This window comes from Mycteria americana, chromosome 14, assembly GCF_035582795.1.
Source record: "Mycteria americana isolate JAX WOST 10 ecotype Jacksonville Zoo and Gardens chromosome 14, USCA_MyAme_1.0, whole genome shotgun sequence".
NCBI classification, from domain to species: domain Eukaryota; kingdom Metazoa; phylum Chordata; class Aves; order Ciconiiformes; family Ciconiidae; genus Mycteria; species Mycteria americana.
In genome coordinates, this window is record NC_134378.1 from 2,198,414 (window position 1) to 2,214,218 (window position 15,805).

The 15,805-nt window shown below is 53.2% G+C and overlaps 1 protein-coding gene and 1 long non-coding RNA gene across 2 annotated transcripts; both read left to right on the forward strand.

Moving 5' to 3' along the window:
• Window positions 1-990: 990 nt before the first annotated feature.
• LOC142417142 (endoplasmic reticulum-Golgi intermediate compartment protein 3-like) lies at window positions 991-13,063 on the forward strand. The gene is given in 10 exon segments (XM_075517504.1): window positions 991-1,110; window positions 1,200-1,296; window positions 1,614-1,684; window positions 2,279-2,366; window positions 3,409-3,413; window positions 3,646-3,760; window positions 5,059-5,152; window positions 6,322-6,359; window positions 6,362-6,474; window positions 12,938-13,063. Coding segments are annotated over 10 exon segments (867 nt in total).
• On the forward strand, window positions 10,258-12,245 carry LOC142417154 (uncharacterized). Its single transcript, XR_012777908.1, has 3 exons — window positions 10,258-10,345; window positions 11,383-11,439; window positions 12,161-12,245. It is a non-coding gene; the product is annotated as an uncharacterized LOC142417154 (long non-coding RNA).
• Window positions 13,064-15,805: the final 2,742 nt, after the last annotated feature.

The following is a 15,805-nucleotide window of genomic DNA, read 5'->3' on the forward strand; positions in this document are numbered from 1 at the left end:
GCTAGTTCTTTACTTGCCCAAGTAAGCTCTGACAAGCTGTTGTCTGATTTAGGCTCTTGAGTTCATAGCCGTTCCCTGTGAGGAGGGAGGGCAGTGGAGGTGTTATTGAAAGGAGGGGGGAAGAGTCCACGCCAGGGATGGAAGGTGGTGTTGGGGTTTAGCCCCAGTCAGTAATTAAGTACCACCCCGCCGCTCGCTCACCCTCCCCCCCCGGCGGGATGGGGGAGAGAATGGGAAGAGCAAAAGTAAGAAAACTTGTGGGTTGAGGTAAGAAGAGGTTAATAATTGGAACAAAATAATAATAATGGTGATAAATTGTAATGAGAAGGAAAACAACAAGAGAAGGAGAGAGGAACAAAACCCAGGGGACAAAAACAAACAGTGATGCAACCGCTCACCCCCCACCCACCGACGCCCAGCCAGGCCCCGAGCAGCGATCGCTGCCCCCCGGCCAAGTCCCCCCAGTTTCTGTACTGAGCAGGACGCCCTACGGGGTGGAATAGCCCTTTGGCCAGCTTGGATCAACCGTCCTGGCTGTGCCCCCTCCCAGGCCTTGTGCGCCCGGCAGAGCATGGGGAGCTGAAAAGTCCTTGACCAGTGGAAACTCCACTTAGCAACAGCCAAAACATCAGCGTGTTACCAATATTATTCTCCTACTAAAAGCCCAACCGCAGCACTCTACCAGCTGCTAGGAAGAAAATGAACTCTGTCCCAGCCGAAACCAGGGCAGCGGGGCAAGAGAGTGGGTTTTTCTCCTTCCTTTCCTTCCCTTCCGTCCTTCCTTCCCTTCATTCCCTTCCTTCCCTTCCGTCCTTCCTTCCGTCCTTCCACGCTTCAGCACAAAAAGCGCTGGTGCTCTCCCGAGATGCTTTGCTTCCCGCTTTGTTGCTGCCACAGCCAGCCTGAGGGACAGCCTGGTTGTTCTCCAAAGGGCCTTAGTACCAAGCCGCACCCCTGTCAAAGACGGAGGCAAGGGATGGGACGGGCAGGATGTCGAACCGAGTGAAAACTGCTCTCTACCAGCAGCTTGGCCTTGGTATCAAGCCCTTTCCAGCTAACCGATCTGGGCACAGCCGGCGTCTCTCGGGTGCCCTTCAGAGGCCCGGGGCCGTTGGCAGGGGGGGTGAGAAGAGGGCGAGGCGGCAGCGAGGCCCTTCGGGCCCCGGAGGAGACCGGGAGCCCCAGCCGCTCCCCGCCAGCCCCCTCGGCCGGCTTCGAGCCGCGCTGCCCGGCGGGCCGGGGCCTTCCCCAAGACCCGGGAAGACTTTCGGGTCAAGAGGTGCGGGGGCGCGCTGGGTGAGCGGGCGGGGCCGAGGCGGGGCCGAGGCGGGGCCGAGGGGGAGCCGAGGCGGGGCCGAGGCGGGGCCGAGGCGGGGCCGAGGGGGAGCCGAGGCGGGGCCGAGGCGGGGCCGAGGCGGGGCCGAGGCGGGGCCGAGGCGGGGCCGAGGCGGGGCCGAGGGGGAGCCGAGGCGGGGCCGAGGCGGGGCCGAGGCGGGGCCGAGGCGGGGCCGAGGCGGGGCCGAGGCGGGGCCGAGGCGGGGCCGAGGCGGGGCCGAGGCGGGGCGGGCGGCCGCGACCGGCGGGGCTGACGGCCGTTCTCGGCTCCCCGGCAGTGAGGGCTGTCAGCGGGCTCATCATGGGGCTGCTTTTCTTCTCGGAGCTGCAGTACTACCTCACCAAGGAGGTGAGTAGCGGCGGCGGGGGGGGCCCGGCCCCCCGGTGCTGCCTCCTGCCCGCGGAGCCCCGGCGGAGAGGCGGCCCTGCGGCCCGTGGCGGCCTGCCGTGCCTCCGCACCCCCGCCGCCTCCGCCGCCGCCTCCCGCGGGCTGCCCACGCAGCAGCTTCCCCGCCGCAGGTCTGTCTGGGGTTTGTCTCTCCCCCCGCCGGCCGCCTTGCCGCTGGGAGCGGGCTGCCCTCCCCGAAAGCCGCTGGGCGCAAAGGCTGGCTTGTGGCCGCCTGTAACGCGGTGGCGGGAGAGCGTCTCAAGGTCTCTTGGCGCTGTCTCCACCGTCTCCAAGCAGGCACTGCAAAGAACGGAAAGCAAGCGCGGGAACCCCCGTCCCCACCCCAAATTCGGAGGTTCCCAGGTGATTCCCTTTCTTAAAGGCAGGACAAGTGGCAAGCGCTTAGCTACCCTGGAAGGTGCGGGAGGCAGCAGCTCGGGTGTCTCGCAAATGCCACCTCTTAACAATCGGCTCCTGAGCCAGAGCAGCGGAGGGCAAGAGGCCTTTTCATTCGCTTCCGAGTGAAATGGGACTCTGGTTTTCCTGTGTTCCTAGGTTCCTCCGGAATTGTACGCTGACAAATCAAGGGGAGATCAACCGAAGATCGATCTAGATGCTATTTTTCCACATATGCCTTGTGCTCGTGAGTCAGACTTCTGAACGCTGGGGTAATTTTCGTACTTGCCGAGGGCCCGGCAGGCTCAGCGTGCCTGGTGCTTCCGAGCGCTGCGCTGCTGCTTGGGCCACGGACAGGGAGGAGCTGGTGATCCCGTGTGGTTACGCAGGGATTCCAGCCAGGCCCGCTGGGCGCTTAAACCAGCGCTTCCAGTCGGGCAGTCTTGTTTTTCTAGATTATAAATGGAGCCAAAGAAGAAATCCACTTGCACTCCTGTGCGGTGGTGCGCTTTGTCAGAGAGCTCGGTGATACTGAAAAAGCTGGCACAGAGTTCCCTTGGGACTCAAGATTTGGCCGTATTGTTGTTGACAAACTGCAGAGTCTCCTTCGGAAGGTACTTGAGAAGGGACGGCTTTTCTGTGGTTTTGGTACTTACATTCTGACTGTAATGCCAATGCCGCGCCATAGCCTTTCTCCGAAATGTTGAAAATCGGACTGATTACCTTTGAACCAAATTCAAAATAAAGTTGCAGGATGAAGCGATGGAAGACTGTGCAAGTCTTACCGGGCATTACTGCTGTGCACGTTATCCGACTGTCCGCTAATCTTCCCTGCCTCTTGTTCCCTTGTAGTCATTCCTTTGGGTAATGCATTGGGCTCTCAATGTAGCGAATCTGGCTTCTTTCTGGCCACCCAAGATATTATTGGTCTTTGTCTTCTCACATTTAAAAGGGCGTGGGAAGGCCAGAGAGACTGGAAGCCTCTCCTGTTTTGTGCAGAGGAGCCGTCAGTCTTGTAAGCGAGCACGTAGGCAGCAAGTGCATCATGGTGCTTCGATACCAGGCCGAGACCACAGACCTTCTCAGTCTTCTTTGTGAAAAGGGATCACCAGGAAATGTGCTGACGTTGAAGAGGGAAGGGTGGGGGGGTAGAGGTAGGAGGCAGCTTTCAACCGGTTTTAAGCTTAGCTCCTGAAAATGGTTATGGGCTTTGAGGGGTTTGGGGTTGGTTTTTTGCCCTGAGTGTACCCACCTTTCAGGGTAACGCTTTCTGTGGCAGCTGGAAACAGTCCTTGTACACCGAACCTCGTCCTTGGAAGAGTCGTTTAGGGTGCTGCAACGTGTGTTTTATTCCCTGTCCGTCACTTGGCCCCAGCCGTACGCACTCTTCCGGTTTGGCACATTCTTATGCCCCTGGCTGAAAGGTTCTGTATTTTCACTGGTTGAATGCTGCCTCAGCCTGCCACAGACCATAACCAATGTGTGTTTATAGACCACTTTCCTTGCTCGTGGGTTTCAGGTGTGAGAGCATCGATGCCATGGACATGGCAGGAGAGCAGCAGCTGGATGTAGAGCACAACCTGTTTAAGCAACGTTGGGATAAAGCTGGCAGTGGCGTGACTCCAGAGGCCGAGAGGCACGGTAAGATGCTATTCTGCCTTTCTTGGATGGATGCTCTGGTAGTCTTCCCATCACTGTGTGTCCGTGTTGACTTTCACAGGAACAAGTGACAGCTGAAGAGCATTTAAACACCATAAACTCTTGAAGAGTTTGTAGTACCCAAATCTATTAAACTGGCGGATCAAACTCCTATTATACGCGCTACTTTTGCGAGGCAAATCTTTGCCTAGTCCCTCTGAAATGATGACAAGGACTCATGGATGCATTTCAGGGATAAAGGTGCTGAGTTCATGGTCTTTTACGGCGAGAAATCAAGCAGCTGTTCTGGCAAAACTTGGCTGTGGTCGTACCCGTAAATCCCAGCGGGCTGACAAATGGGACCACCTGGTTAGAGGAAAGAGCCTCTCTCCAGGGAAGGCTCCAGTGGCTCGACCCTTAAGGCTAAACTTGCACCTTACTGCATTGACTTTGTGCGTGTTAACGCGTAGCTGATCAATACCTTTTAGTTGATTTATCGGTTACAAGTTGTAGTCAGTGGTCCTTGGCTACATAAACCTCTCCTCTACGTTTTTTACACGTTGTGACTCACCGTTGTACTTCGATACAAACCCAAAACAATTCTGGCAAAGTGCCGCAGTCTAACAGTAATACTGTCCTGACTTTTCCTTTCCAAAACACGAGCTCCTTATTAGCTTTTCTGGGAGAGAGTGTAGTTCTACGTATCAGCGTAAACTAAATTTGTTGATTTGGATCACTCAGATTTAACTTTTCTGTTCTCGAAGTTGAAAGGCTAAACTAAGCCAAGAGCTGAACAGTCGGTAGGTACACGAGGGTTTCTGCAGTTGTCATGGGAATGTGGTGATAGTGTCCTTACTGCTGTGTCACTTAGCAGCCTTTCTGTATTCGAGGTTGTGGCGTTACAAATTGAGTGTCTGGGCACAAAAGCTGTTTACAGCTTTGTGTAAGAAGTCTTGTATCAGTCACAATGGACCGATTGGGTCTACTTTCGACAACGTTTTAACAAAGCCTTTATGCAAGTAACGTCTGATCCATGCTCCAGGAAGGCTTACAGAGAGCCCGTTCTCTCTGTGGAAGGTGTTCTGGAGATGACAAATGCTGCTCTGTTAGTTGGTCTTACTTCACACCTCAGCAGGCTCTGTGCGTACCATTTCAGGTGGGCTTTGGGTGCAGGATGCACAGCTTCCAACACAAACCCGTTGCATTCATGCGTAGAGCAGTTATTGTGCGTAGAACAAGACAAGAGTGCAAGACAGCATTTCCAGACACCCCTCATCACTTGGAATCCTCTTTTGTCTTAGAGCTGGGGAAAGAAGAAGAAAAAGCGTTTGATCCAAATTCTTTGGATGCTGATCGCTGCGAGAGCTGTTACGGGGCAGAGTCAGAGGACATTCGGTAACCCTTACACCTTTTTGCATCTTCTTAGCGCTTGAATTCATGCTGTTACGTTGCGTGCACGTTTTTTTCCCAAATGCCTGTGAAGGTCTGTGCAACGAAATCCTCCCAGGTGCTTGTTCAGAGAATGATGAGAACTGGTGTGGTTTTGGTAGGTCTTTGGAAGCTGCGCTCATGGTTGTTAGGAATGTGCAGAGTTAGGTTGTCTAGATTGTCTACATGCCTGCTGAAGGGCAGTGCAAATTGCACCACCTTTGCAGTAGCACCAAGATTGTATGCCAGCAACTGGAATCTTTTCTGGGATTATTTGGTGTCCAGAGGGGAGCTGTGTAAATTATTTTGCCGTTACGTGAGCTGTCTTGGAATAAAACCTGGTTACGGCCTTGCCTTCTCACTTCTGCTGCAGGCGTTGCATCCTTACGGGAGCAAAGACCGGACGTCTGTCGCTCACACAAACATCATTTGGTGTTTCTCCTTCCTCCTACCTGCAAATTCCTCTAAGAATGGATCTGTGATAGTCTGTAGGTTCTGGACTGTCCTTTGCTGCTGTCGTCTCTGTAGTTAACTTGGTTTATCCTGTCTTTCAGGTTGGGTCCTTCCCCAGAGATGCTTCCATCTTGAGGGATTCATGATTCCGGCCTTCAACTTTTTCTTTGGCCCAGCAAAACATGCAACCAAGAAGGAAAACTTGTTCTTTCGGTGACCAAGGCATTACCCAGAGGTCGAAAAGTAATGAAGAAAGTTTGCCGTTAACCCTCCCTCCCATTGTGACAGTCTCGGCCTCAAAGCAGAGAAAAGGAGGAACAGAAGCAGGCAGGTGCTTTGTTCACATGGGGAAGTTCCAAACCGCTCAGAACTGTGGGAGGCTGATGTCGTTTTTGTAGCAAATTGCTTTGCCAAGGAGCGATGTGACTGTCTAAACGGACAGGCAGAGCCCTTTTCAGACTCGAGAACGGCATTCAACCAGCTTGCACCCTCATGCCAAAATCTCAAACAGTACATCAAGAAGCTCGAGCTCCTTCAGGAGCATTAGGCCAGCTTCCCAGGTCCAGTCCCTGCTGTTGGCTTTATTGCTTTGTTGAAGAAGAATGCGCCGAGGAGTCAGGTCCTGAGCTGGAGCGTCTCTTTCTAGCGATAAAGACGGTAAGAAGGTGCTTGTGCTTTTGCAGGTGGTGTAAGACTTGTGACGGCGTCAGAGAAGCGTACAGGCCTTCAAGAACCCGGATACCGTAGAGCAGTGCAAGAGGGAAGGGTTTAGCCAGGAAATGCGAGAGCAGAAGAACAAGGGCTGCCAAGTGTGTGCTTTCCTAGAGGTCAACAAGGCGAGAGATGGGTTTTGCTGTGAACCTGCTGCATGATGGCGAGGACTGTGAAAAGGCAGAGTTGCTCTCCTTGTCCAGCTTTAGGTGTTCACAGCACTGTCATATAATAACTGCTGGGCTCAGCAAGGTACGTGTGCCCGTGAAGGGGTTCAGTGGGAGAGTCAGGAAGAGCGGTGGGAAGGGGATAATTCTGTGTTCCGTTGTGCGGGCTGGTAGGAAGCCTGCCGGCTGGAGAAGCTTAGCTTTTCCTACCGTCTAGCTAGCGAGTCTTTTTGCCGAGGTTTCTGGAGGAGGAGGGGCAGCTTCTTTGAGGTTGGATTGTCCCACCTGCCCTTCTAGCCTTAAAACAGAGACCACCAGTGGGTGCTGGAGATAACAGTATCCAACAGCTTGCCAGCAGAGGTGCTGGAGAGAGTGAAATGTTACCTTCTTTAGAAAATCAGTGGAAGCAAGACTATTGGAGTTGGTTGTCAAAGCCGAAGATGCGCAGCGAGGTGCTTTTTGCAACTGCTGTATGAAAACGTAGTACGAGATGCACCAGAGAACTATGTAAGTACCCTGTCATTTGGCGGGTTACCAAACCCAGAACACTTGGACGTGCAAATTACGTACCCAAGTACCTTCTAAAAATGGGGTCCAGGCTGATTTTTTTTTTAATTCAAGCTGTGGGGTTTTTTACAGCTTTGTGTACTCCTCCTGGAGACCACATGCCTTATTTCTGGAAAGTAAACGTTTTACTCACAAAGCCAGACGTTGGGATTTGAGCGTCATCATGGGTACCGAACCGTTACGGGACCCTCTATCGCCAAGTGCGATGAGCAGGAAAGATTCAAAGGGGAATGCTGGAGGCAGCAAGGGTCCAAGGGTGGGTGTGACTGGGGAAGTTCCTGGGGGCCGTTGTTACGCACTTGGAATTTGGCCCATCTCCATTCTCGTCAGGTCTGCAGTTAACATCAGCGCTAGGTTTGCACAGGCATCGAAGGTGTAATGTAGCACGTGAGCTTGGGACATTCCCATCTTCTAGGGGAGAGAGCGTGTACGATGGCTGGTGTGTGTCAGGGAGGATTGGCCCCTAATGTCCATATCCCTTTCAGATGCCAGGATGAAAGTTTAACAGCCTTTGTCTTTTTAGGTTTATGTTGTTGGTTTAGTGCTTTTTGGTTTGTTGGTTTAGTGCTTTATTTTTGCATGCAGCTTTTTTCCATGGGTGTATACCTTGGATCTCCGTTGTTGATTGTATTAAGGCGTTCTTACCCTGCTCGCTCTCCCCCTCAGTTACTTTATCCGCTCCTTTTCTGTGATACTGTTTTCCTGTATTTCCTGCAGCAACAGTCAGTTCCCTGCCAGTAGAGTTAATCCCTCCTTCTTCCCATTTTTATGTCCACGAAAATAATTTGCGTAGAAGGGTTATTATCAACATCAGTACGTAACTATGGCTTTCCACATGACCGCCTGCGAGGATCAGGAGAAATTCCTACGTCTTTTAGGACAACATCTGCTGATATTGTGACCCTTCCTTCCCGTTGCTGATCTCTGGAGCTTAGCAGGCTCTGTGCTTTCCGTGCCTGCAGTAGTCCTTGCCTCCTCAGCCGCAGGACTTAGGGTTTATTGCCTTGTTCCTGCCCTTCGCTCTGTTACCTGGCGCTCTCAGCCTCTCTCTCGGCTTCCCTCCAATTGCCAACTGCCTGTTCTCTCCACCTGCCCTACTAGTCAGATTCACCTGCCCATTCTCTTGCTGCTCTTTCACCTCCTGCCTGAGCTGCTGTAGCTGCTGCCAGGCTTCTCTTAGCTCTCCCTGAGTTTGCAGTAGCGTCTCTAATAAAGCAGCCTTCTCACTCTCCTTTTCTAGCAGGACCTGCACAGCAATAAAGAGAAGACGGCTTTAAGCTTCCCATACAGAATTAGCGTGACAAGACTCAAAGACTGATGGGCTCACACGTGCCCAAAGCACTGTGCTGCTGGTCTCCTAGGTCCTGATCTGCCCACTTGGAGGCACGGGTTCCTAAGTGCGACTGGCTTCAGGACGAACATGCTCCATCCCCGGTCCATCTGTGATTGACTCTCCAGCAAACTCTTAGTCATCTAACCCGAAAAGGTGTGGCATTTCTCAAGTGTCTCGCCTTGCTGGGGAGGGTACGTGTCCCTCGTCTCCTGCTGTGTCCCGTTTGTCTTTCAGTAGCGACTCTTGCACCTAGTTAGCAGTAGAGATATCTGTGTTTATCGCTTACCTGGCCCTGTTGAGAGCATGCAGGACCAGTTGTTACCTGATTACGAACTGTGAAGCCGGACTTCAGTGAAAGTGCTCAAACCCTTCCCCTACCCTCACCCCTGGCGAGGCAAGAGGAGTAACAGTACCGCCACTCACCAAGGCAAAGGCTTTGCTAGATGTTTGGTCTAGCCAAGGTCTAGAACAAGGTCTACGCCAAGGGGTGGATGTGACGGTTCACTCAGCTCCTGCTCACATTTTGGCTAACCCAGCTCATGCTAAGGCCTGATGTATGCTGGGAGCAGCACCACGAGGTTGAAGCGAGAGCACCAGGTAGGCAGCACAGGTGGCCAGAAAGAGCTAAAGGGCCATGATGCAGCCATCAGCACCTGCAGCTGGCTGTCTCCTGCAGCCATCACCTTTGTCTGGCAGTACTGTCAGAATCTGCTGGCTTTTGGAAATGGTACAGACCAGACTTCCAAGCTGGAAGGTATAAAACATCCGCTTACCCAAAAAGCCTTTGAAGCGGATCCAACAGCAGCTGGACTGCTGAGGCTTTTGTGCTTCCCAGAGTGACACAGGGGACGCCCGCACCGTGATGGAGGAGGAAGGATGAACACTCTCACCAGGGAACTAATTGTTTTGGGGGTTTTTTCCCCTCACAAGTGCACGAATTAAGTGTTACAGGTTGTAAGTTATGAAACCTCATGACCTGAGTGGTGAGTCAGTGAATTCATGTAATAGCCTAGTCTGGGCAAAGGGGACTGAGCCCTGTTTGTCCTGTTTGTTTGTTGTGTTTCTTCATGCGCTCAGGAAATAAAGCTTAATTTGCGGAGTACGCTGTCCTGTAGATTTGAAGTTCTCTCTCCCCTAGCGGTTTTTCTCTAACTGCTCGCAGTCTGTCCCGTTCATGCTGCAAAACGGGGAGAAAAAGATTCAGTAATTCCACCTAGGTATGCTTGCTTTTCGTACTCGATGGGAACTCCTGCTGCAGTGGCAGTCAAGGGCTGAAGTCTGAGCTTTTAGTGGAAAGCTCTGGCTGTTGTTCAGTTGGCTTCCCCGGGCGATGGACCTTTCCTACTGTCGCGGGGGTCCCCCGCTTCTCGCCCCAGTGTCCCCGTGCCCCCCCACCCGACGCTCTGGTGTCGGGGACCGTTTCCTCCCGCTCCTTCTCTCCCAGATTCCACGGGGAGCGGTTTTTGCCCCCAGCGTTCTGCGGGGCCGTTAACGGTCTCTGAGCAGAACTCGCTGGAGCAAACGGCTGCCGGGCGGCCTCTCCGCCGCGGCAGCACCGCAGCCCGGCGCGGCACCGTCAGCGAGGAGCGAGAAGGGACCCGCTGCCACAGAGCGGCCCCGAGCGAGCCCGGCTCTCCCGCCCCGCGGCCCGGCTCCCGGTCGCGCCCGGCGGGCAGGGGGAGCCGCTCCGCCCGCCCCGGCAGGCGCCAGGCCGCGGCCCGGGGCCGCCTGAGCGCGGTCCGCCGGGGCAGGCCGCCGAGCAGCCCCCGCCGCGGGGCCTGTCAGGCGGCGGAGCCCCGCGGGCGGCGGGCCCGGCTGGCGAGCGGGGGCATGGCGGCGGCGAGCCAGGCCTCCCTGCGGCGCCGGCTGCAGAGCTCGCAGGAGGCGCAGCACCGGCAAGCGGTGCTGGTGCGGAAGCTACAGGCGAAGGTGAGGAGCGGGGGCGCCTGCCCGGGGGCAGCTGCCCGGGGACGGGCCGCGGTGGCGGGGCGCCCGGGCCGCCCGCGCCGCGCTGAGGGGGGACTCGGCGGCGGAGATCTCGGGGGGCGAACGAGGGGCCCTCCCCGGCGCTGCCGCGGGCGGGACGGCGCCGAGCCCAGAGCTCGGGGGAGGCCCCGGGAGCCGCCCTGCTCCGCCCGGCCCGGCACGGCCCGCCCCGCGAGGTGTGCTAGGCGCCGAGCCCTGCCGCCGTCCCCCTCCCGCGCCCCTCTCTCGGTCGCTCTTTTCCGTGCTTAAACCGAGATGCCGGGCTTGCGGACGCCTTTGTTTGGCCACGGGAGCGGGGGGCTGTCCCAGAGGCAGGAGTCGAGCCGGCGGGGGGGTTCGGGCGGCCCCGGGCAGAGGCAGGCAGCTCTGGCCGGGTTGGCCCGGGGCGCCGGAGCGCTGGCAGCGGGGAGGGTGCCAGGCCTGGGCGGAGGGTCGGGGCAGGCCGTGCCCTGCCCGGCCCCGTGCCCGACGGTGGTCGCGGCACCGCTGCTGTCGGTAAGGTCGTCCTGCTTTTCTTGCCGTGCTTGTCTTCTGCAGCGGCACAGAAACCCGCAGTGTGCAGGGGCTGGGCAGGCCTGCGGTCAGAACCGACTTGACGTGCTAAATGCTGCAAAGCAATTCTGAAGGCTCGTTTCTCTGACTTCAGGGACCCGCTGGACTTTGAGCCCGTTGGCCATACTGATTTGGGGCACGTGGTGGCCATGGGCCAGGCATGGCTCTCTCAGTCTGTCCCATCCTTCTGCTTGCCGAGGCTGCCTCAGGATGAGCAGGCAGCACTACGTGTGAAAGAAACCCTGTCTCGCTTCCTTTAATGTTAGAGAAAGTGAAGCTTCCCTCTTATTGTAACGACGTCTTGTTGACTGTATCGTCGGCAGCACTGTGAAACGTGCTGTGCTTGGACTTAGAGACAAGCTAATGCAGGAGGAGCCGAGCCTCTTACAAGCTGCATTCGCTCATCTTCCTTCTGCGTATCCACCTAGGTCCTGCAGTACCGGACCTGGTGCCGAGAGCTGCGGCAGCAACTGGAAGCAGGAGGGGTGAGTGTGCAGGCTGCTAACTAAAGATTGTGGACGTAGCGTTCGTTAGCGCAGAGCAAAAAAAGCCCCCCAAAGCAATGACAGAGGAAACGACAGAGTTTGCTGCCTGAGGGTTTAACGAAGCGCTGTAAGTTTGCCCGTCAGTGTTTTGTCCGGTTGCCATTCTCAGAGCAGCCAGTAGTCCCAGAAATGCCAGTCCAGAAACCCCTGTCAGGAAGGATTTTAGGTTTGTGACAGAGTGCTTTATTGCTGGCGTAACATTTGTCCTAGGTCTCAGGAGAGGGCTAGACTGCCCCTTACGTTATACGGCTGTCTCGGAAAAAGAATCGGTAGAAACAACAGCGATTTGGAGGGCAAGAATGCTGGCGTTCAACATACAGAGCTGGCTCTGTGCTTTTCTTTCTGCTTCGCGGCTGAAGTAAACCTCGGAAACGAAGGGTCGGAGGGTGGGAGAGCGTTCCCAGGCTTCAAGTCGAAGCGAGCACTCGCAGTCAGGAGCTGGGGATACCTAGCTGTGAGAGTGCAACAGTGGGAGACTGAGGAGAGCTACTCGCGTTGAGCAACGCCCTTCCCCTCCCTTCCTCTCCGTAGTCGCGACACTGTTATGCCTGGAGGAAGGCACGAGCTCCTGAGCTACCCAGCAAATGGAGGGGAAAGCGATGGATGCCACAGTAGCGAAGGGAGCACGAGGATTTGACTAGGCATTTCCTTTCTTCTTAAGGGACCCGTTCCAGGCAGGTGGGAAGCTGCAGAAGACCACAGCCTGGAGAAAGCACTGCTTCGGTTGGCAGAGGAGCAGCAAAGGTAAAAGGAAGAAGCGTTCCCTCATGCTTGGTATCCTGGGTGCTCATGGAAGTGAGGGAAAACCTGTCAGTGCTGCCTGGTGTCCCCAGAGGAAGCGGTTCGGCAAGCCGCTTTGAAAGGAGAAAGGTCCGCAAGCTGTTTTCCGTGGTGCAGTAATAGTGTTGTGTGCTGAATGGCTCTGTTTTGAGCGGGGGGTTGTTCCGGGTGACCTCCCGCCTAAAGGCCCCTTTCCCGCCTAAATGATTCTGTGGTTGAGGAGGTGAGGGACTCGGGAGAATGCTGGAGAAAGATGATGCATCCAGGGATCAGACAGCACGAAGGGGAGGCAAGACGGTAACTGTGGGCATCGTCGAAGTTGAAGAGGAAGGGGAAACTGAAACTGTAGGTGGAAATTGAAGGCTTAAAGCAAGGAGAAGCAAATGAGTTTGCCATCACAGAGAGATCTTAGTTAATCCTAGAAAGCACTTGTACTGCCTCTCCGTTTGACAGCAAAGTCAGTGTTAAGGGAGCGTGTATGATCCCATACGTCTTTTAGGACAACATCTTTAGGACAACATCTGATATTGTGACCTATGAAAAGGAGTTGCTTGGTGTCTGTCTGGTTTAAACAACAATTTGAAAATCCAAGCACCAGTGTGACTGCTTTATTGATATAGATTCAGACCTTTTAATGAAAGATGACTACCTCCTGCAGGTAGCTGGAAATTTTCACTCTGCACCACGGAAAAGTTTCCAACAGTCTCGCGTACTTGGTATTTTCTTTTCCTGTTTATTGTGGCCTTTGTGGAATGGCACTTGTGGAAACTCCAAGTGCATCTGACCGTTTTCTCTGAATATCTTTGCATTGCTATCCCTAACAGTAACAGCACTGCTTCTTCAGTGGGGAGGATGTTGTTGAAGTTTGGTTACAGAGGTTTAGAACCATCATGAACAAGTAGAAAAGTGGTTTCTGGAGGTGCTGCCACATGGGTGTGGAAGAACTTGGAGGAGAATGAAAGACTGCCCAGAAACAGACTCACTTGTTCCACAAAACTTTGCTGCTCTGCTGTAAAACAACCTCAGGAAAGGTGTTCAGTCCAGGGCCTGCATATCAGGGCCTGCATATCAGGGCCTGCATATCAGGAAGGCATATTGTGGAGAGTATCTCAGGAGAATTCTAAAGCAACTCAGAACTTGTGGAGTAACATGTAAGTTGTAAGGGACTTCTGCAAGTATCTATATAAACACACAGTGGCCAGAGTATAGCGGTAGTTTCTGCCCTGTATCTTTAACAGGAACTTGATTAAAAAGATTTGTGGTTTAATGGAATGTTTGCAGTTCCCTTGATGAAGTTTTTGAAGCGTGAAGTTTGTAATAAGGGTTTCAGAAAGAGCTTTAAGTTTCAGCCTAATTTTTTTTCCCCCCTTCCTATCACTCACTCCCAGTTTAACCTGTACCACTGAGGCAAAGGTCAGCGGGAGAATGTGAATGTGCTTTGTGAGAGTAACTGGTGTATTTGGAGACAAAATAGCAAGCTTTTGAGCACAGTTTCTAAAGAGAAAATGAAGAATCACTTTTGTGCAAAAACCTTGCCTGTTTTTCTCCACAATATTAGTTGTTCTAATGAAAGATTTCACTTCTTCCTGCAGAACTTGCTTTATGTGCTTAAACTAGCATGACAACGGCAACCTTGCTACTGCCAGGATTTACAACTTCACAGCATGTATCTAAGTTAAGGAGAAGCATCTCTGCATTGTGTCTGCTCTCTGCAATAGGCATGAATGCAAGGTGGCTGTCCTGAGAGCAAGGGCTTTGTGTATGCAGAGGAGGGGGTGAGGTCAGGATAGCTTGTGCCCCAGAAGTCTTGCACAACTGAATTGAAAAAGGAAGGGCTTGCACTGGGGAAAATACAGGTAAAAACCAGAAAGGACCACGTAGTTACTGCCAACCTTTTGGAGGCAGAGTTAGGAATATTAGTGTTTTGAGGACAGTGAAAAGGAGTAGGAGGAGGGGTGATGGGCAGACAAACTTTCCCCTTCTGGGAATTCTGTCACATGAAATAATGAGGAATAAAGGCCCCTAATACTTTTCTCCAGGTGCAACTGGTTTTGGCTCTCGGGATCTCCTGAGTCTGTGAGGGTCTATTGTGATCCCTCAGCGGCTCTCTTTCAGGTACTTCTCCCATCTCGCCATGAACCCATGTAAATGTTTTGCATTTACAACACCCTTTTGCAAGGCATTCAGCAGGTCTGCTCTGCTGTAAGAAAAAACACCTCCCCTCACTTGCTTGCTCCCACGAGCTGTATCTGATGGCCCTTGTGCTCTGTTGGGAAAGAGTGAGCGAACGGTCGCTGCCCATTCTCTCCCTGCTTCTCAGGATGTCGTAGACCTTTCCTGTGCCAGCCTACGGGCTGTGTCTTTCCCCCGCTGAAGAGTCCCAGCTTACGCAGATGGTCCTTTGTGGAAGCCATTTGACCTCTGAGCTTCCTTGCTGGATTTCTTGGAACCTCTTTCAGTTCGGCTGTCTGGAGGTACCAGACTGCACCCAGGATGAAGGTCCAGGCTAAGCATGACGTAGGCAGTGGCATAATGATTTTCTTCCTCTTGTTCTCTCTTGCTTTCCTAGTTATTCGTAACATTTGCTTTCCCCTCCACACACACATTTTTTTTCCCCCCAACCTATTCCTGGACAATGTTTTCATGGCACCAACCACCAACCAAGGAGTTCTCCCTGGCCCCCGAGGGAAATGGACAGATCAGAGCCTGGTCTTTTTTTTGTACATGAAGCTGAGACTGTTTTCTGCCTCAGCATAACCTTTCTTCGTAATCTTCTTTGTTGTTGTTTTTAGTTTACAGAAAGAAGGAGCGTTTTTTCCCCTTTAATTACCGATAAAGATCTTGACCAGTATTGGCCAAAGCTCTGTGAGCTCCCCTGGAAATATCTCATTTGGATCATAATTCCACATAAGAACTGATGTGCATGTGATTTTTGATCCCTTTAAGAAGGTCTACAGTAATGCTCAGTCCTACTAATACACTTAACAGAATGTCACACAGGGTGAAGTTGAACGTCTACGACAAGTTTGAATATTCCAAACATAGCATCATAAACCACATTAACGATACAATCGAAATAATAATTTTACTAGACCTATTTGGCACAAAACTGTGATGACTGACAGTATTTTTGCTCCTGCCTTCTAGTCCCTACCGCTTTGAATCAGTAGAGAATGGGGAGTGAACAAGACCGTCAGTACTATGGGAAGTTCGTTCCATTGCACCGCTCTCCTTGCCTCACGTTGGAGTAGCTATACCATGTTTGTACACCTGATGGTTAACAGGTCCCGAGTCCCTACTTCTGTTTTTTGGTGCTACTCAAATACTGAAGCTAGCACACCAGCTCTTCAGTTTCTTGCGCTGTTACTCTCTCCTTCTCCTGAGGGATACTGCTGTTCAATAGATCTCCAGCTAGGGAATCTGCACAGGCGTCTTCGTGACAGTGCAAAGGGTCCTATTCAGACGCACTTCGTAAATCTGACCATAAATGTAATCCTGATCTCACCTTCTGAACTCTTGTCGTGTG